Genomic DNA, 24964 nt, shown 5'->3' on the forward strand with positions numbered 1-24964 from the left:
TCTCCTGCCTCAGCTTCCCGAGTAGCTGGGACTACAGGTGCCTGCAACCATGCCTGGCTAATTTTTTTGTATTTTTGGTAGAGACGGAGTTTCACCATGTTAGCCAGAATAGTCTTGATCTCCTGACCCTGTGATCTGCCCACCTTGACCTCCCAAAGTGCTGGGATTACAGGCATGAGCCACCACACCCAGCTTGGACACATTTCAAAGCAAGTTATAGACATTAGTACATATCCTACTAAATACTTGGACATGTGCATTATTACCAGAATTAAAATTTTATGATTCGTTGTTTTTTCTTTTGGGGTAAAATTTACATATGATAAAACACACAATTTTTATGAGTGAATTTCCATGAGTTCTGACAAATGTATCTGCCTGTTGCACCCAAATCTGTATTACTCCATAAAGTTCCTGCAGACCCCTCCCAGTATCCCTACCCTACCAAGAGTAAGTCACTTCTTTCAGGGCTTTATCTAAGTGGAACCATACTCTATGTACTCTTTCGTGTCAGGCTCCTTTCATATAGCATAATGTTTTTGAGATCAAGCTGTTCTTGAGTTCATTGGTAGTTCTCTATTGCTGAGTTGTATTCCATTTTACCAGTTTGTCTATCCATTCTTCCACGTTTCAACTAGTATGAATGAGCTTCTATAAACATTCTTGTACAGATGTTTTTGAGGGCATAGGTCTTCGTTTATAGTAGATCAACATCTAAAAGTAGGATTCTGATCATAGATAGGTGTACTTTTAATTTTTGAAGAAATTGCCAGATCTTTTCCAAAGTTATTGTTTATATTCCCACCAACAAAATGTGAGAGTTTTAGTTGTTCTACATCCTCACCCATATTTGGTGCAGTCTGACTTTTTAGGTTTAGCCACTTTGGTAGGTTTGTGGTGATGTTTAATCATAATTTAATATGCCTTTTCCTTGATGACTAATATGTTGAAATCATTTTCATATGCTTACTGGTCATTTATATAATTTTCTCGGTAAAGTGTTTATTGCAATTATTTTCCCATTTTTAAATTGGATTATTTGTATTTTTATTATTGAGATATAGAAGTTCTTTATATGTATGAGCCCTATATAAAAATATTTGTATATAAATGTATAAACAAGTATTTTATTAGGTGTATTTTGCAAGTATTTCTTTCTAATCTGTGCCCTGCTAATTTATTCTCTTAGTTATGTCTTTTGATGAGCAGAAGTTTTAAATTTTGAGGTCTAATTTATCAGGGCTTTTTTTTTTTTTCTTTCAGGGTTAATTATTTTCTGTATCCTGTCTAAAACAAGGTTATCTCTAAGTTATATATATATATACACACACACACACACATATATATATATAGTTTGAAAAGCTTTCTAGTATAGTTTTAGCTTTTATGTTTAGATTTATTATCCATATTAAATTAATTTTTATTTGTTGTGTGAGGTCAGTGTAGAGTTTTTTATTTTCTGTGGGGATATTTAATTCTTCCAGCTCTATTTGAAGATGTTCCTTTCCCCCACTGGAATTTCTTAATGTTATTCTTGAAGATCAAATGACCACGTAAATGTGCATTTATTTCTGAGCTCTCTGCTCTGTTCCATTGGTTTTGTAGCTCTTTATATATCAGTGTACCAGACTACACTGATTTCTGTAGCTTTATAGTAACTCTTCAAGTCAGATGGTATAAGCCTTCCATCTTTGTTCTTTTTTTGTTTTTTCCAAAATTGGTTTGTATATCCTAGTTCCTGTAAAATTTTATATTTATTTTAGAATTATTTTGCTGGTTTCTAAGAAATTAGACAAATGGGATTATGATTGGGAATATATTTATTCTAGGGGTCAGTTTGGGAAGAATGGACTTCTCACCAATATCAAGCCTTCCAATCCATGAACATGCACTATCTCTGCATTTATATAGGTCTTCTTTAAAACCTTTCAGTAATATTTTATATAAACATCTTAAATACCTACTATTATATTTATTGCTCAGGATTTTATTTTTAAAATTGAAGATAGAATTAAAACTTTTTATTTTTCAAGGTTTCCTGTTAATACGTGAAACTACAATTATAGTATTACCCTGATAGCGAAACCTGACAAATACATAAGAAGAAAGGAAACTGTAGACCACTATTCTTTATAAATACAGATAGAAAAACTCTCAGCAAGATACTTGCAAATTGAATACAGCAACATATAAAAAAGATTATATACCAGAACCAAATATAATTTATTCCATTAATACAAGGTTACTTAAACATTGAAAATTAATCAGTGTAAAGTCCATATTAATAGAATGAAAGAAAAACATACTATTATCTCAGTAAACTTAGAAATAATATTTGACAAAATCCATTTCATGATAAATATGCTCAACAAACTAGGAATATAAGGAAACTTTCTAACCAGCTAAAGAACATCTATGGAAAATCCACAACTAACATTAGGGTTATTAGTGAAAGACTGAAAGTTTTCCACCTAAGATTGGGAACAAGACAAGGATTTCTACTCTACCCACTTCTAGTCAATAATGAACTATTGACTATGAGCTAATAAATGAGTTCTGTAAGGTTGCAACATATAAAATCAATATAGAAAGACCAGATATATTTGTATACACTAGCAAGGAGCAATTTTAAATGAAATTAAGAAAATAATTTTCTTTATAATAGCATCAATAAAAAATACTTAGGAATAAACTTAACAAAAGCAATATAAGACATGCACACTGAAAACTGCAAAGCATCATTGAAAGAGATGAATCATGACCTAAGTAATGGTGAAACACACCATGATCATGGAAAGCTTAAGTTTGCAAAATGTCAGTACTCCCCAAATATATCTACAGATTCAGTGCCATCCCTATGAAAATCTTATCTGGCTTTTGTCTTTTTTTTTTCTTTTTTGTGGAGAATGGGGTCTTGCTATATTGCCCAGGCAGATCTTGAACTCCTGGGCTCAAGCTATCCTCCTGATTCTGCCTCCCTAAGAGCTAGGATTACAGGTGTGAGCCACTGCACCTGGTTTGTCTGGCTTTTTAAAAGAAATTTATAGGCCAGGCACGGTGACTCACACCTGTAATCCCAGCACTTTGGGCAGTCGAGGTGGGCAGATCATGAGGTCAAGAGATCGAGACCATCCTGGCCAACATGGTGAAACCTTGTCTCTACTAAAAGTACAAAAAATTAGCCAGGCATGGTGGTATGTGCCTGTAGTCCCAGCTACTCGGGAGGCTGATACCGGCAAATTGCTTGTACCCTAGAGGCGGAGGTTGCAGTGAGCCAAGATCACGCCACTGCACTCCAACTGGTGACAGAGTGAAACTCTGTCTCAACAAAAAAAAAAAAAAGAAAAAAAGAAATTTATGATTCTGAACTTCATATGGAAATATAAAGACCCAAAATAGCCAAAACAATCTTGAAAAAGAACAATGTTAGAGGACTCACAGCTCCCAATTTCAAAACTTATTACAAAGCTAGAGTAATCAAGAGTCTTCGGTACTGGCAGAAGGATAGACAGATGGAATGGAATAGAGAATCCATGAATAAACCTATATATCTATGGCCAATTGATTTTCAAAAGGGTGCCAGAGCAATTCAATGGAAGAAAGAATAGTCTTTTCAACAAATGGTTCTGGGACAACTGGATTTCCACATGTATTAATAATACAAAATAATGAATTTGAATGTTTGTGTCACACCATATACAAAATTTAAAAATGATCCAAGATTTAAATGTAAAAGCTAAAACTTTGAAATTCTTATAAGGAAGCATAGGTATAAATCTTTATAACCTTGGATTAGGCAATAGTTTCTTGGGTGAAACACCAAAAGCATGTACAGCAAAAGAAAAATATAGATAAATCAGACTATCAAAATTTTAAACTTTCATGCTTCAAAGGACACTATCAAGAAAGTGAAAATAAAACTCAAAGACGGAAGAAAATATTTGCAAATTTTATTTTTGGTAACGAGTACACCAGATATATGAAGAAATTTTAAAATTCACTTAAAAAGACAAATAACCCAATTTAGAAATGGGGAAAAGATATGACCAGACATTTGTCCAAAGAAGATACTATAAATGGCCAATAAGCACATGAAAAATTGCCCAACATTATTAGCCCTTAGGACATGTAAATCAAAACCACAATGTGGTACCACTTCATACCCACTTGGGTTACTGTTTTAGCTGTCGAATTACTATAGTCTATCATTTTTAGGCAGTAAATATAGTAATATAGTATATTTAATTATCTAAATATAGTATAATAATAAAGTATCCCCGGGGCAGGGATACTTGCATGTGTAATCTTGCTAAGAGTTAATAGAAAGGCCAGGACCAAACCTATTTGTCTACGGGGTGTGCAAGCCCGTCTAGGCATTTTCAGTGCCTTGCTTTGGGTGTACTAAGCTACATAAACAGGGGAGAAATACATAATTATGAGGCGTTACCTTTAAGGTTGTAGTGATGAGGGGGTGGATTTGGTAGTGGGCAGGTACTGGGAAAAATAAAGAGGGAGAAAGGGAGGGAAATCGGGGTTAAGAGTGGTAGGATTAAGTAGATTTATATTAGTTGAGAGGATAGCAGTTGAAGTTGTGCAAGCTAAAAGATGAAAATATAAGCTCTGGCTAGGTGGATTGAGGCTTTTGTTTTTGGGGTTTGGCAAAAGTGAGTTTTCAGGGAAGAAGTCAGAGATGGGGGAGGGGGGTTTGATAAAGATTTGTTACGATTTTATAGTGCGGTGAGTGGTATGCCACGTGGTTGGTTATTGTTATGTCTTACAAGCATGAATTAAATTACACCTTATGGTATTTATGCGGGGCTGGGATATTGAACGTAGGTGCGATCAACAATGGTATGAACTAGGAATCAAAGACAGGCGCTGCGGCATGTAGTGTCGTGGGACCGGCCTTTTGCGATGGAGTCGCGTGCATACCAGAGATAAAAGATACCAAATGCATGGAAAGCTCCCGTGACTGGTTAATAGGGTGATAGACCAGTGATCCATCGAGATGTCTTATTTAAGGGGAACGTGTGGGCGATCTTAGTTTTATGGCCCTGAGGTAAGAACCAGATGCCGGATACAGTTCATTCTAGCTACCCCCACGAGTTATGGGCCCGGAGCGAGGAGAGTAGCACTCTTGTGTGGGATATTGATTTCACGGAGAATGGTGAACAAGGGACACCTAACTGAGGGGGGTATCCGTGGTGACGATACATTAACAATCAAGTATACTTTTCACTGTAGAATTTTCAGAGATGTATTTTATTGTATTAGGGAAGTTCTCTTTCATTTCTAGTCGATGAGTGTTTGTTTGTTTTTAAATTCTTAGTGAATTTTTACTTTTTTCAAATTGTTTTTTTCTGTTTCCATTGAATTGTCGTATCGTTTTTCTCTTTTAATATTGGGATTGTCCACTGTGTCTTATACCTGATATCAAAGAAATAGACAATTTAAGTAGAGAATTCCACAACAGATTATAAAGGCTAGGGCTACAAGTGGTTAGTATCACTTCTACCCACATTCCTTTAACTGGAACTAGACCTAAGTACAAGGGATCATGAGAATTATAGTCTTCCTGGGTGCCTAGGAGAAACATGAAATGAGTTGATGAAAACAGAGCAATTAGAGTGATGATAATGAATAAAAATAAAGCCCTTTTATATATTATTATTTTAAAGTAACAGAAATCTATCTTCAAAAGAAGACCCACATACTGAGGTTGAACAAATAAATGAATGGATGGTGGGTGGTGCAAGCCAGGTTTCTCATTGCCAGGGCAGTTGCAATAAGCTAGGAGAGGGGGCTGCAATAAACCCTATAATGCTGGATTAGAGTTGGACATATCAGCTAACTTCATGTTAGCTTAACTACTGTTTAGTTTGATAAATATACATATGGGCAGATACAGAAACAATTATAGCTATGTGTATATACCTGGGTTTGAATATGTATTTATACTTCTTGGCTCTTTCTGCTGAGGGGGCCTGCGAGCAGTGATACCTCAGTAGCATCAAGCACATGCAGTGCCCAGACCGTGGTTTCTGAATATTATTCTCCAATATTAGGAACTAGGGATCCTCAGAGAAATGACTGAGTCTGTGGCTGGGACAGTAAAATATAAGATCTTGGAGCACATGGTATGCCCTTAAAAAATAAATGCTCAAAAACAAAAAGGATGTAGGCATGTGAAAGGCATACAGGAACCAATTTAATAGAGCTCCCAGAGACCAAAGCTGGAACACTTTGAGCCACAATATAAATAACATGGTATTTGATTATAACCCAAAATATAAAATAAATATATCTGAGTTCATCCTAATATAAATCAATGATCAAACAAATAAATAGAGTCGTTCTTCTAAAAGAATTTCAAATTATATATCCCCCTTCAGATAGTGAAGCTTACCCTCCCCCTTAAATGTGGGCTGGATTTATAACTGACTTCCAAAGAGGGGAAATAGTAACTTTGCAGTGAAAAAGCCTGGTAAACATTATCTTAACCAGGTGATCAAGGTTAACATCACGATGATAAGTCAGGTTGATGTCATTTGCCTGCCCCTGATGTGATGTGATGAGAAGTTTACCTTGCCTTGGTGATATTCTTCCCAATAACCCTAATCAGCCAAAAGTGAGGCATGCTTTAAAAATACTTGGCTAATACACGTCAAGACTGTCAATGTCATGGGAAGCAAGAAAAAACTGAGAAACTGTCACAGACCAAAAAAGACTGAAGAGACATGATGACTCAATGCAATGTGATATCTAGACTGGACTGGATCCTGGAACAGAGAAAGAACATTAGTAGAAAGACTGGTAAAATCCAAGTAAAGTCTGGAGTTGAGTTACTAGTAATGCACCAATGTTGGCTTCTTAGTTGTGACAAACATGCCGGGCCATGGTAATGTGAGATGTTAACACTGGGGGAAACTGGGAAAGGAGTATGTAGGAACTCTTTGTATTATCTTTGCAATTTTTCCTGCAAATTTAAGATTATTCCCGTATAAAAATAATTGTCAAAAACAGTAATAGTAAGAAGGCCCAAAATGTGAAACAGATACTGGTGAAGCTCTTGTGGTATGAGTAGGGGTGCAGGGCCTGAGTCCTGAATGCTCAGCCTCTTCTCACTCCTCACTCCCTTCCAGGCTGCCTCCCTCCTTCCCCAAGTCCCCAGGGTCCTCTGTCACATATTCTGAAAAGTACTGCCCTGCAGAATTAAATGCAAACTCCTCAACATGTCTTCTGGGGCCCTTCATATTCTCACCCTTGTCTAGCTTTCATCTTCATCATCTGTTGACCTCTTGCCTCCTATATTTATTTCTGTATTTATTTCCTTCATATATTTTGAAGGCACTTTCTTTTCCTCAAGCAGATGCTGATCTTCTTGTTGATTTTGAACATGCTATTTTTTTTCAGCTTGGAAGACGATTCTTAAGCTTATTCACCCTCAAAAACTCTTCAGAATTCATCTTAGAATTCAACTTAAGAGTGAGCCTTCTCTTGAAAGGCTCTAAGGGAAAGGGACACCTTTTTGAAACATTTCTACAATAGCACATAGTTCTTTCTAGTTGCTTGTGTGTGTGTGTCTGTAGACGTCTTGCCTGCAAATAGTCCACAAGCTCCTTAAGGAGATGTCATTCGTCTCCCTTTGCCAAATGTCAAGCCCAGTACCTGCACATAGTAGGTATTCAATAACTGTCAAATAAATGAATGAATGGATGAATAAGAGTAGCAATTTTATTGAAATTAGATTATTTTCTTTTTTGTAGCCTTTTAATTTATTTGAATCTAGTTGTCATGAAAATACAAATTCAACGTTTTAATAAGTAAATTGATCCCAGTTTGCTGGTTTAAAAGAAAAACATTGGCTTTTTAGGAGTAAGTACAAGCCTCAATTCAGCCAGCATGTAGACAACATATTGAGAGTGGTTAGGTATTTTTTTCCTTTAAATAACAAAAATTTCACATGGTGTGTACTTTACAGTAAATGAAATAGGTACTGTAGTGTTGCTTTTTCAATCTGCTGGTGTTTGAAGTAGTTGTCAGTAAAGCTAGCTGCATACATTTATCTTCATTAGCCATTCCAAGGTGATGCTTTTTGATGCAGGTGGCCCAGCTCTTCCCAGGCACTTTAATTTGCCAATTATTGTACCCACTATCTGTAGAACAGATAGTGATTAGTTTCACATTTTGCTCACTGGGCAGCTTAATGTTCTTGTCACCTTACATTGAGTTTTAAATGTGCAAAGCGCAAAGAATGTGAACCATGTTTCTCAGACTTGGGGGCGGTAGTGGCTGTCATGCCTAGTAATTTGAATTACTCCTGGATACAAAAATTAAAGGGCCTGGTTCATTAACAAAGAATAAAATAATCTGACAAAAGTGCATCAAAAAAGGCAACATGAGTGTGTGTGTATAAAGGTAAGATGCATCTTTTCATTTTCTTTCACAAAAGCATCATTTGCTAGCGAAGCATCCTTTGCTAGCGAAGCATCATTTGCTAGTGTGTGGGATCTGAGTGCTAGTTTGCTGGCTTAGATTACAATCGTTTAAAGAAAGAGAGAGATAATGGCAGGTTCTTATTTAGAAAAGAGCATTCTACCTTAATAATTTTCTTCTTTGAGTATTCTAAGGCAACATAGATCACCCAAAACAGAGAATGAGAGACACCAATTTTAACGTAACGACTATTCACTACCTTACATTTTGGACAATTTTGCTCTAGCTATGACTCATTAACGAAATTTTTTTTAACTGCCAGAGAAAGTTGAGAAGTTCCCTTTGGAAAAATCCAAAACCACACTTAGCAGTTTCGTCTGAGGTTCATTTGTTTAATTTCCTAGGAGTGAGGTTGACTCATTTATGGGGACTTAACCTAGTGCCGTTATTAGCAAAAAAGATCATTTAACATTTTAAGAAAACATGGGAAAATGCCAGACACATGGCATCCCAAACATAAACTTTATTTGCTACCCACTTGAAGAATTTGTTTGCATATGATGTTGTTCACACCAGCGATAACAGAAAATGTATTTAATAACTACTCAGAATTAATATGCTGTAGTATGCATGGCTGCCTAATTTAATTTATCTCTGATTAAGCCTATTATGTTTGAGATCACTTTACAGAAGAGATTTTTTTGCCAGCTGCAAGCTTATTTGAATTGTAATATAAGTTAATAATGTGTGAAATAACCAGTGGTGCCTACTTCTAAATGTTAATTTTGCCAACTGACTTCCTGAGTTGCATACCCAGACCATTAATGGGCATTTCGTTAATATCTTACATGAAGACCAGCTATTGGAATAAATATGAGAATTAACTATTTTAGTAGGCAAAGACAAATGGCACAGAAATTCTTTAATTCTAAAATCCAGAGCAAAAGGCTCTTGCGTTATAAAAGTAATTGAAAATCAATGACTGATAATCACATAACATCACATATAAAGTAACATGTACTTTTTACATGACTTGTGTTCTAAATTTATTTCTTCAACCCTAAGTCGTCTCACTGGATCAAATGGAATGGGACCCCCGGGATCCTCACTGTGTGATCAGGGCTCTTGAGCGGGCCCAGCACCAGAGGGAAGGGGCTTGGGCTATTGCTGTTCAGTGGCTTGTTCTCCACATTACAGACCAAGCTTTGTATGTTTATCCAGAACCAATTGTTTCATCAGTCAGTCTAATCCTCTTTTTCAATGTCTTAAGTGATTAGCACCAAAAAGAGTGATTGGGCTAATCACATTCCCTTGCTCAGCAGTTGGCCTCATACAATGTTCTGTGCATCCTTAGATACAGTTTGCATGGCTCAGAATGCGAACTGTATTATTTGTATACATACTTAACTTTGGTAAACTGATTCTTCCCTACCCATTCTCAAACTGCTTTTCTCCCTTTTTGTAGTTCTTTTTTTGGTTCTCTAACATTCCACCCAGTCCTCAAAGCCCCTTAAAAATCATACCTGCTCCATGAAGATTTCCTAACCATCCCAGGCCATGACCATGTCCTCATTGGTTGGTGGTGGGGTCATTTGCCTTGATCATGTAGTCACCTTTCGTATATTCTACTTATAGACTCTATGAGAACAGAGACCTTGCAATTTAAATTGTTATACCCCACGGTGCCTAATACAGTTTCTTGTAAGAAAAACATATATATATCAATAGATGGTGGTGATTGATGTTCAGTATACAAACATGACAAGGGAGACGCTTATAGATCTTGAACCCTAGGTGAATAAATAAATGTAGTTGAATACGTAAAGTCAGTTTGCGGGTTTTCATTTGTTTTAAAGTTGAAGTAGAAACTTGCATGTAATAATTAACAAGTCAGAGATCACAAAGTAGACTTCTCCTTGCTTTAAACAGCTCTTGCTAGGCCTATAGTTTGAATCTCAGCATGTGTGGAAAGTAGTGTTTCGTAACCCTGACTTACATGAGAATTGGCTGGGGAACTTCAAACATGTATGCCCATGACAAGGACTCACCTTCAAAAAAGTTAAATCAGGGAGCACTTTTTAAAAAGCTAACCAGATAATTTTAGTAAGAAACCAGAATTGAGAACCACCAGTGTAAAGGAAACTTAAAGGTCATTAAATTCATATGTCCATCTGGTGTTTGATTATTATATACAGCTGTTTAGCAATGAAAGAAGAGTGTTTCTAACAGGATGAAAATTGCAGCTCTCTGGTGCAGGTTTCCGTGCCATGTCCGATCCTTCTCTGAAGCTAACACCCAAGGTGACCTTGGTTTGTAGAGCGTTATCCTTTTTTTTTTTTTTTTTTTTTTTGAGATGGAGTCACACTGTCACCCAGGCTGGAGTGCAGTGGTGTGATCTCCACTCACTGCAAGCTCCGCCTCCCAGGTTCACGCCAGTCTCCTGCCTCAGCCTCCTGAGTAGCTGGGACTACAGGCGTGTGCCACCATGCCCGGCTAATTTTTCGTATTTTTAGTAGAGACAGTGTTTCACCATGTTAGCCAGGATGGTCTCGATCTCCTGACCTCGTGACCCACCTGCCTCTGCCTCCTAAAGTGCAGAATAACAGGCATGAGCCACTGTGCTAGGCCGCTATCCCATTTTTCAACACAGAAAGATCCACGTAGTAGGAAACTCCTTATTACTGGGTAAACCAGGACAGTTGGTCATCCTATTGCCAACACGCTTATTACTTGGATACCACAGAGGTGGTTTTGGATAAATTTCCCCTTGAGAGGAAGTGGGGTTTCTGATAGAATTTTTAATGAAAAAAATAGAAACAGAACATTTTAAAACCTTAGCAGCCTTGAGGGGAAAGAGACATATCAAGAGAAAAAGGGAAAACATTGCAATAGGTTCTCATAGAATTTCTGCAGTTAAGATGAAGGAGGGGGATTATGGAATGTAATTAATTAAAGAACATCAACATATTCATTCACTTTTATCTCTGTTATGTAGGTAAATTAAGGATAATTTTGTAACATAAGAAGGCATGGAGCAAAAATCCCAAACTTGTAAATATAATTAACTAAACAATAAGCCCCTTGAGGATAATTTTTTCTTGGTGTTGTTTTTGGGTGTTTTTTATTTTTTGTTTTTTTGAGACGGAGTCTCGCTCTGTCGCCCAGGCTGTAGTGCAGTGGCGCCATCTCGGCTCACTGCAAGCTCCGCCTCCCGGGTTCAAGAGATTCTCCTGCCTCAGCCTCCTGAGTAGCTGGGACCACAGGCACGCACCACCACGCCCAGCTAATTTTTTTGTAGTCTTAGTGGAGATGGGGTTTCACCGTGTTGGTCAGGCTGGCCTCAGACTCCTGACTTCGTGATCTGCCCATCTCGGCCTCCCAAAGTGCAGGGATTATAGGTGGGAGCCACCGCATCCAGCTGAGGATAGTTATTTTTACAAAGAGAAACCAAAGCGTTATTGACAGCTACATGGAAAATTACTGACAGAACTAACCTATGGCTCCAAGATCATTTTCTGGTAGGATCTTTGGCCCTTTTCCTACTACACGTCCTTTTAGTCCCAGTGACATTTAGCATAGTACCCTCCTTTCAGATAAAAATAAGTGTTAGATTGATAGAAAAATGAAAGTGTTTTGCTAACAAAAATACTTTTAGCAGTTTGTTGTATAACTATAGTGTTAGAATTTTTTTCATCATGAATGTCAATTTGAGTTTTGTGCTGATATCATGGTAGAGTCCTGCAACCTAAGGATTAACTTATCTCAGTTATTTTCTGTTTTGATTGATCACTGGGTAGCCAGTCTGACCACTACATAGTTGATTCATGTTACCTATTGATTGCCAAAATTGCCAGAGGTACCCTGGTCATTTAACTGTCTTTATAATCAAATCAAATCCACTACACAGCAATTCAGTCAATGGTTTGGTGTTCATCTGTCTAAAATGTTGATGGTACCACATAGGGACAAGATATTAAGCTATACTTAAAAATTAGCTCATTTCTTTGAAATCATAATAGATTTTTCTCCCATTCTAAAATTTGTATGCTGCTATAGGAGAAAGCATCAATCAATAAAAATTATAACATATTCTGTTTTCCTTTTCTTCCTTAAAACATTTAGCTGAAGTTGTAGAAACTCAAAGAAACATATGTTAGAGTGGGAAGTTGCAGATCAGTTCATCCAGTCTTTTCCAAAGTATGTCAATAAATATTACCTGAAACAAAAGAAAAAAGGGGGAGAGTCTGTAGTCAAGTAAGTTTGTATAATAGAAGGTAAAACAAAATGGGACCGATGCCTTGAATACACTCATGTGTTTCAGAGCTTCAAGAATGGGGAGGGGGAAGCATGAGATGATCGAGGTATGTTTCAAAATCATCTAACCACAGAACTCTTTATCATGAACACTTGGAGAGACTTCATCTAGTCTCCTAATTTTGTAGTTAAACAAATAGAATTCCAAAGGGGTCAAGAAACTGATTCTGGGCGAAATACTTTCCTTTATTGTTTTTGTCCAGTCCTCCCTTTCCCCTACTTATATAAAAGTAGATATCAATATATTGATTTTCTTAATATAATCAATATAATGATTTTCTTGATTTTCTATAAGAGCTCTGCACAACCCTTTTCAGTGGCTAATTGATGCGTTGCTTCCAGGTGACCAGCTTACCAGTGATGTGATCCCTAAAACTGGAAATGAAAAACTAGTCACTTGGAAAAGATGTACTTTTAAACAGCTTAAGGTTTCAATATCATCTCATATTCTGATTTGAATAGCATTTTTAAAATTGGGTAGCTACAATATGCCAGGTTCTTTATATGCATTGTATGATTTAATTCTCATAAAATCCTGCAAAATAGAGAATATGTCAATTTTCCTATTGGGGAGTTTATTTAGTAAATGGAAGGCGGGGGATTTAAAATAAGGTCAGTCTGACTGTAAAGTTGAGCATCTTGTTAAGCTCAAAGATATGATGATGGCTACGTTGGAAGTGATGTTGTTGACAACATAGTTAACTTTTTTAAAAAAGTTGTTGGTCCATAATTGAGTATGACAGAGGATAGAGGACTACATAATTTGAGGGAGACAAATTTATAAGAAATATAATCAGGAAAATAAACATACATTCAAGTAAAAGGATTACCTGCAAGCAGACATAAATTTCTTTGGGAGATGAGGGGAGGAATATACACATATATACCTTGGTACATACATATATGCATACATTCTTGAGCCAAAAAGTAGATATATTCAGAGCAATAAGGGTCAGTATATAGTTAAAAGTTGATCTGGACATGTAATTGTGAGAATTTATTATATGGTAGGTTTTGTTGCAGGCTGTACTGCTTTTCATATGCATTTTGTGTACATTTTGTTGAATGATAAAATGTAGTTTGACCATTAACATTCAACGACGTAAATTCCTTAACTGCCTTCCAAGTCAGTGATCATTGTTTGGAATTATCTTAAAGCCAGATGATTTTCTGAAATTTCTCCTCTTACTTAGTGAATGTACATAGCTTTTCTTAGTATAGGTATTTAGTTGGGCCAGTCTTCCTGCTGTTCTGTTTTAAAATGTTTTATGTCTGTTTCCTTTTTCTCCTTCCCCCCTCCCTGCCTTTCTCCTTTCTTTCTTCCCTCCTCCTTATATTCTTCTTTCTTTCTTTTGATAAATTGATGTGTGTCTATCTCAAATTGATTGTTTGTCCAAACTTCTGCAGCCAAGATAACAAAATGTTGTTATCTGGATAAAGATAAAATTTATGGAAAGTCAACTTGACTTTGCCTGATAATCCCTAAAAAATAACAAAGAAGTAAAATGATTTTGTCAATACCCTCCTTAAAAGTAGTTGTGAGGTGGTTAGTAGTTGATTTCAGGTAACTCATAAAGTTCTCTGGACGAACAAACTAGACCAAACAAAATACATAAGTACATATAACTACAAAATAAAATGTGTAACACTAGAAACTTCTGGTTTTATTAGATTGAACACATGCTTTCATATATTCCTATTCCAGAAATCTCACTAAAATTACTCTCACTAAAATTAATAAAGAATAAAAAATAAATCTCACTGAAATTAGTAAGGAACTTTTTAAAAAGGGGAAGGGGGAGGGATAGCATTAGGAGATATACCTAATGTAAATGACGAGTTAATGGGTGCAGCACACCAACATGGCACATGTATACATATGTAACAAACCTGCATGTTGTGCACATGTACCCTAGAACTTAAAGTATAATAAAAAATAAATAAATTTTAAAAACGGCCGGGCACAGTGACTCACACCTGTAATCCCAGCACTTTGGGAGGCTGAGGCAGGTGGATCACAAGTTCAGGAGATCAAGACCAGCCTGGCTAACACGGTGAAACCCCGTCTCTACTAACAGTACAAAAAACTTAGCCGGGTGTGGTGGCGGGCACCTGTAGTCTCAGCTACTCCGGAGGCAGAAGAATGGCTTGAAGCTGGGAGGAGGAGCTTGCAGTGAACCGAGATCGGGCCACTGCTCTCCAGCCTGGGTGACAGAGGGAGACTCTGTCTCAAAAACAAAAACAAAAACAAAAACAAAAAAAACAAAACAAAACAAAAAAACCATAAAGCAGGGACACAAAGCAAATGAGACAGAACAAACAGAGGAGAGGCTACTGAACGTGAGATGTCAGGCAATTTGTGGAAGACGGCAGTGATGGAGGAGGTATAGCTGAGGTGCATTGAGCGAAGTCTTCACGTTCATGCACGGGTCGCTGCGGAGGCTTTGGAGTATTGAGACTGGAAAAAGGAGAATCGATTGCCAGGAGCTTCAGAGCAGCATAGTATATGGAGTAGTTAGGCCCTGCCCTCCCTAGCTCACACTGCCACTACCAATTCCCCATCCCTGTGTGAAACATCAGGGATAGTCTTAGGCTACACTGAATCAGAGATACTCTGGACTCAGGGATGAGGCCCAGGAGAGAGGATGAAACTCCACAGAGAGAACAGGTGAAACCCTCCTGGACTATTCCCTGACATAGCTCCCAGGGAACCTACAGCTAGGGACTGGCTCCTTAGGCAAGGGTTTGGAGATTCTTATCTGCAGAAATTCAGTCCAAAAAATGACTGATTGGCAGAGGTGAAATGGTAAGATTCCCCACTCTGTTACCTCAGAGGGATGCCAGTCAAGGAAAAAGCACACGCTGTCTGCACTCAGGGTTTTCCTTGGAAACTGGACCCACTGTTTTTAAATATAAATGAATTATTTGTTTCATATATAATATATATATGAAATAAATATATATATTTCTTAAATATAAATGAGTAATGAAGGGCCACTTGATATTTGAGGATATCTATTGACATAAAATATAGAATAAAATATAGAGATCAAAACAGAGAAAGGGGCTAAAGGGGCTCAGAGAAGATACAAATATTTCAGGAAGCAAATGAAAAGCTTTTAAAAACCTATAGTAACTTCAGCAAGATAAGAGACACTGTTATATACATAAAATAAAAAGTATTCTGTAGAACAGGAACAATTAGAAAATAAGAAGACGGTATTGGAAATTAAACGTATAGAAGAATATAAAATGATTCACAGGTATAGAAGTGAAACTTTCTAGAAAGTAGATCGTCCAAACGTTTTCACGCTGATGATAAAGACATACCCAAGATTGAATAATTTATTGAAAAAAGAGGTTTAATGGACTCACAGTTTCACATGGCTGGGGAGGCCTCATAATCATGGCAGAAAGCAAGGAAAGAACAAAGTCACATCTTACATGGTGGCCGGCAAAGACAGAATGAGAAGCAAGCAAAAGGGGTTTCCCCTTATAAAACTGTCAGATCTCATGAGACTTACTCCCATGAGAACAGTATGGGGGAAACCACCCCCCATGATTCAAGTGTCTCCCACTGGGTCCCTCCCACAACACATGGAAATTATGGGAGCTACAATTTAAGATGAGATTTGGATGGGAACACAGCCAAACCATATATGATGGAGATGGGGTGAGGTGAGAAATGTAGTGGATTAATCCACGAGGTTCCACATTTTACCATAGGCATGCCAGAAGGAGAAAACAAGAAAAAAATGGTTCAGAGACAAGTACTAAAGAATAATAGAAGAAGAATTGTCAAAATGGAACAATGCTGTTTTCCAGATTTTAAGACACTATAAAGTGCCCAAAATGATGGGTAAGAAAAGATTCTTATTAGCTCATTAGGGTTCTTTACTCTGATACTTCAGAATACCAGGATTAAAGAGAAGATTCCAAAACCTTCCAGAGGAGTAACACAGGTCACATGTAAAAGATCATACCTGGTAAAAAGAATAGTAGTGGCCTGAGACTGCAAGACTGGAAGCTAGAAGACAATGAAGTACAGCCTAAAACTTTTGAGGGAAAATTACATTTTACTTAAAATTCAATTACAAGTTTAACTCACAAACAAGTATGAGAGTAACATTAAGATTTTCAGACACACAAGGTCTCAACAAATTCACCTCCCATGTACCTTTTCTCAGGAAGCTACTAGAGAATGTGCTCTACAAAAATGAGGATGTAAACCAACAAAGAGGAAACCATGGGATCCAGGAAGCGGGGGCTCCAACACAGGAGAGAGGCACAGGGATTTCGCAAGATGGTGTTAAAAAGAAGCCCCAGGACAACAGGTGGGCAGCTGGCCTGGAAAACCCCTAGACCAGAGGGGCTGGACGGGAGGCTCCTCCAGGGAAAAAGAGATCCAGTAGACTAACCAGTGGGCTAACTGTGTAAAAAAAAAAAACGGTTTCAATAGAAGTTCTGTAGTTATTTTGGATAGTTCATGAACGGTTAATTATACATACACAAAAGAGGTAAGCAAAATAAAAGACAACACCAGGAAAAATAAGATGTTGAACAACATCGAACGCATTCTATTTTACTACTTGTCTCGGTAGTAAACAATATTACATGGTCGTAGTAAGGTAAACTAGAATATCATTTTAACCCCAAGTTGCTATTGGGAGCGTGTAATAGTATCAGAGTGCTAAATTTTCCTTATTCTGCATAGCAGTAAGGCAGATAATCTCTAAAAATGATAACTTAATAAATATTACTATACACACAGTACTTAAGTATAGGGATAGCATAGTTAAAAGTGGTTTCCTCTCGCATGGTGAAATTCAACCTCCCTAGTTACAGATGCTGGACAGTGCTAGTTTTCCTGTGCTGGACAAGACTGTAGATTAACCAAACCAAAAACAGTTGGTTGCAGCGAAAGTCTTACCTATATAATCTGGAAAATAAACATCTTTCATAATAAAAGCAAAAAAAACAAAAAAGTTTCCCTTGAGAAGCAGGAAGGGGGAGTGGTAGGCAAAGTGGGGGAAGGGAGTATTCTTTTTTGATTATAGGCCTTATATTACTATTCACCTTTTTAAACTATGGGCATATATTACTTTAATAAATGCTAAGCTGATTTTTGAAAATTACTGGAATAAGAAGTGGAAATTATAAAGCCAACATGCACAATGCTTCCCCCCACCACGACCAAATAAAACAAAAACAAAAGGAGGAAGAAGCTGATGGTAATTTTTTAATCTTTTAAAACTCGTTTATCTATCTCATATCTAATAGCAAAGTAGGACTCAGGACCCTCTGCCAGTCTTACTCCAACTAACATTTCCTGTCATCTACACCTACTCCACACATTCTTTAAGCTAAACAGGGCTACTTCATGTTTCCTGTACAACACCTATATTTTCCTTTATCTGGGCCTTTGCTTGTAGTGCAATTATTGTTCACCTTCCATTCACACATATTCCTAACACGCACACACACTCACATACACTTATCCCTTACCAAGGTCCCCTTATAGCACCTCCATCCCTTGCACACTTCCCTACCTGTTTACATGTTGGCTCTAAAAGCTCTCTGAGGGATCTTTGAGGGACCCCGGATAATAGTGTTCTCCCCTTTCTTTTCATTCCTGCTGTATTGTCTTTAACACCAGAGGACAAGAACCATATTGCACTGGTATTTGTTCCTCCTATAGTGCCAGGCAGAGTGCTGGCATATTCCAGGGATCGCCTCAGATATTAATCAGTTGGATCAATTAATCTTCCATTAAAGGTGAAATCCACTCTGTCATATGGCCCAGTGCTACACATCTCTATCTGCAAAAGTAAACATCACTGGAATGTATGGCTTTTTGTTTTTGTTTTAAGGAAGCTCATGTGCTTTCCTCCTAAGCATGGAGAGCATGCACAGAGCCCAGAGGCTAAACTGTGCCCTAAAAGTTTGCTTATACTTCCTTCGTGGGGAATGTGGAAAGGTTGCAAGTTTTTATTGGACTCTGCAAGGTTACAGGTAGCTTGGCACTGATGTTGCTGTGGGAAGGAAGTGACTTAGGTCTCCAACTGAAGAATCACCTACATATGACCCTGGGCCTGGTGGACAACAGCACAGCCTACGATATGGCAGGAAAATGGAAACCCTGTCATGAGGCCAGAACAGGAAAATTAAAAAGGAAGTCCACAAATGCTCAATGGTAACAGCAAGCATAGCACAGCTAGGACTTTCATTCATAGCTTCCCATGCTTAGTTTAGGTTTCCTTCTATTTAATCAGGCTTTATACCACAAGCCCCAAGTCTCTTTTATAACCATTCAAATGATCATCTAACAGACTATAACAGAATTAATCTAAAACATCCGCCTATGGAAATAACAAAAGCCCAGCAATATTATGACACATGCAAACAATGGAGTGCAATGGAAACTTTGAAAAGAATAAGGTAGGCTGGGGCGGTGGCTCATGCCTGTAATCCCAGTGCTTTGGGAGGATGAGGTGGGTGGATCACTTGAGGTCAGGAGTTTGAGACCAACCTGGTCAACATAGGGAAACCCAATCTCTACTAAAAATACAAAATTAGCCAGGTGTGGTGGCAGGCACCTGTAATCCCAGCTACCCGGGAGGCTGAGGCAGGAAAAGGACTTGAACCCAGGAGACAGAGGTTGCAGTGAGCCGAGATCATGCCACTGCACTCCATCCTGGGTGACAGAGAGAGACTCCATCTCAAAATAGATAGATACAATGATAGACTGGATAAAGAAAATGTAGCACATATGTACCATGGAATACTATGCAGCCATAAAAAAGGATGAGTTCATGTTCTTTGCAGGGACATGGATGAAGCCAGAAACTATCATCCTCAGTGAACAAACACAAGAACAGAAAACCAAACACTGCATGTTCTCACTCATAAGTGGGAGCTCAACAATTAGAACACATGGACACAGGGAGGGAAACATCACACACCGGGGCCTGTTGGTGGGTGGGGGGCAAGGGGAGGGAGAGCATTAGGAGAAATACCTAATGTAGATGACAGGTTGATGGGTGCAGCAAACCACCATGGCACGTGTATACCTATGTAACCAACCTGCACGTTCTGCACATGTATCCCAGAACTTAAAGTATAATTTTAAAAAAAAGAAAGAGAAGGAAGGAAGGAAGGAGAAAGAGAAAGAAAAAGAAAGAAAGAAAGAAAGAAAGAAAGGAGGGAGGGAGGGAGGGAGAGAGGGAGGGAGAAATCTGTAAATCCTGCTGTGGTGAAGCATTTAATACATACTGTTAAAGGAAAAAGTAAGTGTGGAATAGGATTACCTCCTTCAGATCTCTACTCAACTGTCACCTTTCCAATGAGGCCTTCCTTAACTACTGAATTCATACCTGAAACCATTTTGTCCCCTCTCCCCTTTTTCTCCATTAGCATTTATCCCCATCTGACATAATCGATAACTTATTTGTTTATTTGTAATGTTATCTTCATACTGGAATATAATGTACACAAGGGATTTTGTCTGTTTTATTTACTGCTTTTCCCCAAGTGCCTAGAATAACCAAATGAATGAATTTATATGAGAAACGCTTGATTTGCATAGAAACAGTTCTGGAAGGCTATACAAACTTCACAGTAGTTGTCTGTGAGCAGTAGAAGTAGGAGACTAGGAGCAAGACTCACTTCTTATTGTATATATCTTACCATGTACATGTATGTATCTTTTCTAAATAAAAACACTGGTTTTATAGGGAATCCCATTTAAAGTGTTTTGTGAAGCCTGTGATAAAATAATAACTTATTAATAAACACCGTTTACTTCTAATTGTGAGATAATCAATACCATTCTGAATTCCTCTTCTTTCCAGAAGTCAAGTTGTAAATGGGCCACTATTCAAGTTCATGGGCTTTATATTTTATGAAGCCTTTACCAACAGACTTTTTATTTTCCATCAGAGCAGTGCCATGTGTACTTACATTGTGGTGGGGGAAAATTGGATTTTTAGGCCAGATACATTTATATTCTCTACCTTTTAACTAAATGACCTAAAGCAGGTTACTTAACCAGCCTGAGTTCCCTTACCTGTAAAGTTGGGATAATTTTCCCACTAGCAAAGGCTGCCCTTAAAGCAAAACAAGACCAAATGTATATATTCAATGCCTTGCAGCGTCTGGTTCAAGGTAGGACTCAGTATGTAAGGTCCTTCCCCTTTCCTGACAGAAGATGAGCCAGAGAGAAGACCTTTAGTGATATTTTCCCTTCTGACTACTCAAAATGTGGTCCCAACATCACCAAGAAGTTTATGAGAAATGCAAAGTCTCAACCTTTACCTAATTTAATGAGTCAGAATCTGCAGTTTAACAAAATACCTGGGTGATCCCTGTGGACAGTGAAGTGTGAAAAGCTCTGTTTTCATGTTTCTTATAGCAGTGTTTCAGACAGGCTTCTATTAATCATGTTGTTGCTGTTTAACAAATTTCTGTATTTTACAATGCTTTGACATCTTGGGGCCTTGTGGGCTTGGGATGCTCAACCTTCCAGGGTCAGTTGATCCCTAGAGACAGTAAACGTCTTGACTGTGAGCTCGCCTTTGATATTCAAGCCAACCAATCCTGAGTCCATGCCACTACCTGCTTCCTTTTATCAGGCTCCTGCAATCCAGAACACTATTTACCTGCCCTGAATCACTCCAGGGCCAGGTACTATATGACTAGGAACCACCCCTATACCACAGAGCCTGCTGAAACTACTCAGATTAGCTGTCCTAAAGCTGCTTACTCTGTCTTGCCCGTTCTTTCCATGGAAACCATAATAAAGGCCCTTGCCCACATTTTCCCCTTATTTCCTCTGCCTCCTACTGACCCTGGTGGCCCAGTATGGTCTGACATGCCTGCTTTTCTTGGGAACTGTGACAAACTGTCCTCTCAATAGCAGTCACCTCCTGATCTGTTGGCCTCGTCGTACCTGAATAAAACCAAAACCCCAGGTACATTTTCTTAAAAGACTGCCCTTGTAAGCTTCTTAGTTGAACTCTTCCTGCCATCTGCCACCTCCCACTTCACCTTGCAAATTTAAGGTTTATTTGGAGAGGTGTGAGGGTGTCCAGCAGAGCCCAATTTTCTGGCTGGGGATGGCCAACAAGCCAAAATCCATGAGGATACTAAGCTACCTCACCAGCCGGAACTTACTTTTAAATAAAGATGATCAGGGATAACCACACAGAAGGTTGTAAATCTGCTTGATATCGTATGACTATATTGAATGCCAATAATACTCCTTAAGCACAAGCTTTGAACACTTCCAAAATTGCTATTACAAATGATCAATTTTTGCTCCTTTGCTATTACAAATGATTCCATTGCTATTACAATGGTTCCATTACCTCCGAGGTAATGGAACCGTTTGAATTGAAACAAACTTATTTACAGTATTCTAAAATGTCAAAAACAAGTGAAAACCTGCCATTCTATCCTTTCTTCTTTCACTGTGGCCTCTTAATATGGCATATATGCTTTAGATAGAAATAACTCCTGCCAGGGAGCAGCTATTATGTTACCAAGCAGCTTCCCTTCCCACATTTGCGTTTACCTGTTGTCTCTTCGGTTGTAGAAAGAATCTTGATATATGGAAGTGAGCTGACTGAAGCTGAGGTTAATAAAAGCAAGTATTAAAAGAATGTAAAAGGGACTTTTCTCTCTGTGACTCAAAAAAAAAATACAATTTTAAGAAGTATCTATTTTAGAAGTATTTCATGTTTGTTAGGTAAGACTGTGAGAATAGAAGATATGAACTTTTGCCTTATGAAAGTTATTTTACTACAGTTTTATTAAGAAATTAAAATGTGTTTAACACCTTTTAATTCAAAATATTAGAAAAGGAAACTTTCCACTGATTGTTTTATGATCATCAGTTTTGTTTCTGTAAGAAATATACCCGTTTATTATTACCTTAAAAAGAAACTGCAGGTAGCAGGATTTTGCTCCCCATAACTGGCCCTGTCAGATTGAACATTACTGCCCAAGCAGTGGATAAAATGTGACTTGTAGCCTGCATGAATCACAGTGTCCCCTGAAACCGCGTGTTTCTAGGAGGGATTTTGTTTGATCGCTCCTTGACCCTTTTCCAAGAAACCTAATTTGCCCAAGGGAGTCTCACACTGGAAAACAGTGTTTGCGTCTGCTTAGGGAAATGTGCCTGAAATAATGACTTATTTAGAACTGAGAACAGAATGGAATGGAACGGATTGATAAGCCAGTTTGAGCAGGCAGAGAGCGACTTGGGCCTCTAAACTCATAAAAGGAGCTCAGCAGCAAAGCACTTTGCCTACACTGTATCTGGCAAGGCCCATCTTCATTCAACAAACATTGTCTCTGTGAACTCTGTGCAGAATTCTTACTCTTATAAATGCCTTAAGGCATGCCATTTCATTTTAAGTTTCACTTACACTTCTAAGATGGTGCGGATTTCTCGATTCAGCCCTGCAGACCCCAGTGTAGAAATCGCTCTCCAAGGTATGTTACCCTTTTTAAACTCAGTCGCGTCCTTTTAGATGGCTGCAGAATGCTTGTTGGTGGTGATGCCGCTCGGAGTTAAAGTACTTTCTTGGTTGCCAGGAGAGTTGGCGAGTGTGCTGGTGCATGGATTACCCAAAGAGGGGGGCTTGACTCAGCTTCTTTCTCACTTACTGGACTGAAAATGAACCAGCAGTCAAAAGTAGGGAGGTGACATCTCACCTAGAGGAATGAAGAATGAGTTGAGGTAAAAAAGGGGGAAAAAAAACAAAGAAAGAACTTTACCACTGGATTGCTCTTTGTGCTGCTGCATTTCCTGTTTCTTTTGCTTTTTCTTTTTTCTCTTCACTTTTCTGCCAACAAAATATATAGTCGATTTGTCTTATCACTATAGCCTCAAGGCTAGTAACTCTTTGAAATGGCAAAGGTGCAAACAAAAATGCTCTTAAATTTTAAAAACCTGGAGCTAAGTTGATCTTCGTCTTAATCTTTCTTTGCCATTTGAAGTTTTTTAAAAAATTAAACCATTGATGATATTTAAATTGGCAAGGCTAATCTTAAACAAAGTCCTATTTAGGTACAGTGGTAATAAGAGTTTACCTTTTTTATTTTTAATTTAAATCTGTCTTCGCACAATTAGCAAATTATTAAATGGCCTCTCCTGCAAAGTCTGCAAGCAATTGCCTGTTCCAGCTAATAAGAGAACATGTTTTACAAGGTTCATGTTGATTAATTGACAAATGCTGATAAAATCAAAGCAGTGGGAAAATGCAGTGCACCAGCTGCAGCATAAATTACTTCTGTTCAATAATGTTTCCAGTGGCTATACATTTATGGTTTACCTTTCAATAAATATTACTGTCTTAATTGAAACATCCATTGTGGAAATTTATCTCTGAAGATGATTGTCAGGAGCCACAGCTAGGACTAAACATTTCTATATCTGTGTATGCTTTTCTGCTCAATTAAAGACATTGATTGCTGTGAACATTTTAAAGATGAATGCTTTATATTTTGTATGAAAACACAAACACATTTTAATATACTTGGAAAATCATACACTCTTGATTGACCTCAGTGTTCTCTACATTTCTGATAGCTTCAACAATAAATACAAAATATAACTTCGAAACCACTAGCCTTACACCAATCCATCAGCTGTTATGGCAGCTATGAAGGTCTCCATTAGAAGGGCTATAGCTGGCTGTTTTATGCTTGTGTATGTTTCCAGCATCAGAGATGCTTGGCCAGACCCAGATTTCTCCTTTTGCATATGAATGAGTAAAAAAGATGTCAAAAAGATCTCCTGCATCCTGGATGAAACCCAAAGGTCCAGAGAATTCCAGTAGAGGGGGAATGTAAGTCAGGGCACAGACTATCTTGCAGGGTTCCTACCCCTCTCCTGTTGTGGTCCATGTCCATCTGATAGACTCCCGTACTATAATGCCTTAAGAACATCTTGGCATGTAAATTTAGGGGCCCAACCAAGCTGATCCTTTAGTGTAGACATCCTAAGATGTCCTGCTCATCCACACTCCTGGGAAAGTAGATATCCTCCACAAAGTGACATTGACATACTTTTCTCAACAAAGTCATTTCAGTTCAACAAATATTTATCGAACCTCCTATATATGTCAGGCACTGTGCTGGGCCCTTGGGATATACACATGAATCAGACAGTTTATCCAGAAGAAGCTTACAATAGGCAATTATATCTCTG

The 24964-nt window shown here is 37.9% G+C and overlaps 1 protein-coding gene and 1 long non-coding RNA gene across 12 annotated transcripts in view; one reads left to right on the forward strand and one right to left on the reverse strand.

The window, feature by feature from the left end:
• ENOX1 (ecto-NOX disulfide-thiol exchanger 1) overlaps positions 1-24964 on the forward strand; it is a 566136-nt gene that overhangs the window by 298314 nt on the left and 242858 nt on the right. The window contains exon 2 of one of the 11 annotated variants that reach the window (XM_023187378.1): positions 16938-17084. The exons of the other annotated variants lie outside the window; for them this stretch is intronic. Within the exon in view, the coding sequence (XP_023043146.1) occupies positions 16997-17084 (88 nt within the window). The 5' untranslated portion in view covers positions 16938-16996. The remainder of the gene's footprint in view (positions 1-16937; positions 17085-24964) is intronic. 11 annotated transcript variants of the gene reach the window in all.
• Positions 12078-23274, reverse strand: LOC111523073. The gene is made up of 4 exons (XR_002725425.1): positions 23178-23274; positions 16734-16777; positions 13106-13119; positions 12078-12652 (listed from the first exon to the last, which is right to left on the reverse strand). It is a non-coding gene; the product is annotated as an uncharacterized LOC111523073 (long non-coding RNA).

The sequence above is a fragment of the Piliocolobus tephrosceles genome, chromosome X, assembly GCF_002776525.5.
Source record: "Piliocolobus tephrosceles isolate RC106 chromosome X, ASM277652v3, whole genome shotgun sequence".
Classification (NCBI taxonomy): Eukaryota; Metazoa; Chordata; class Mammalia; order Primates; family Cercopithecidae; genus Piliocolobus; species Piliocolobus tephrosceles.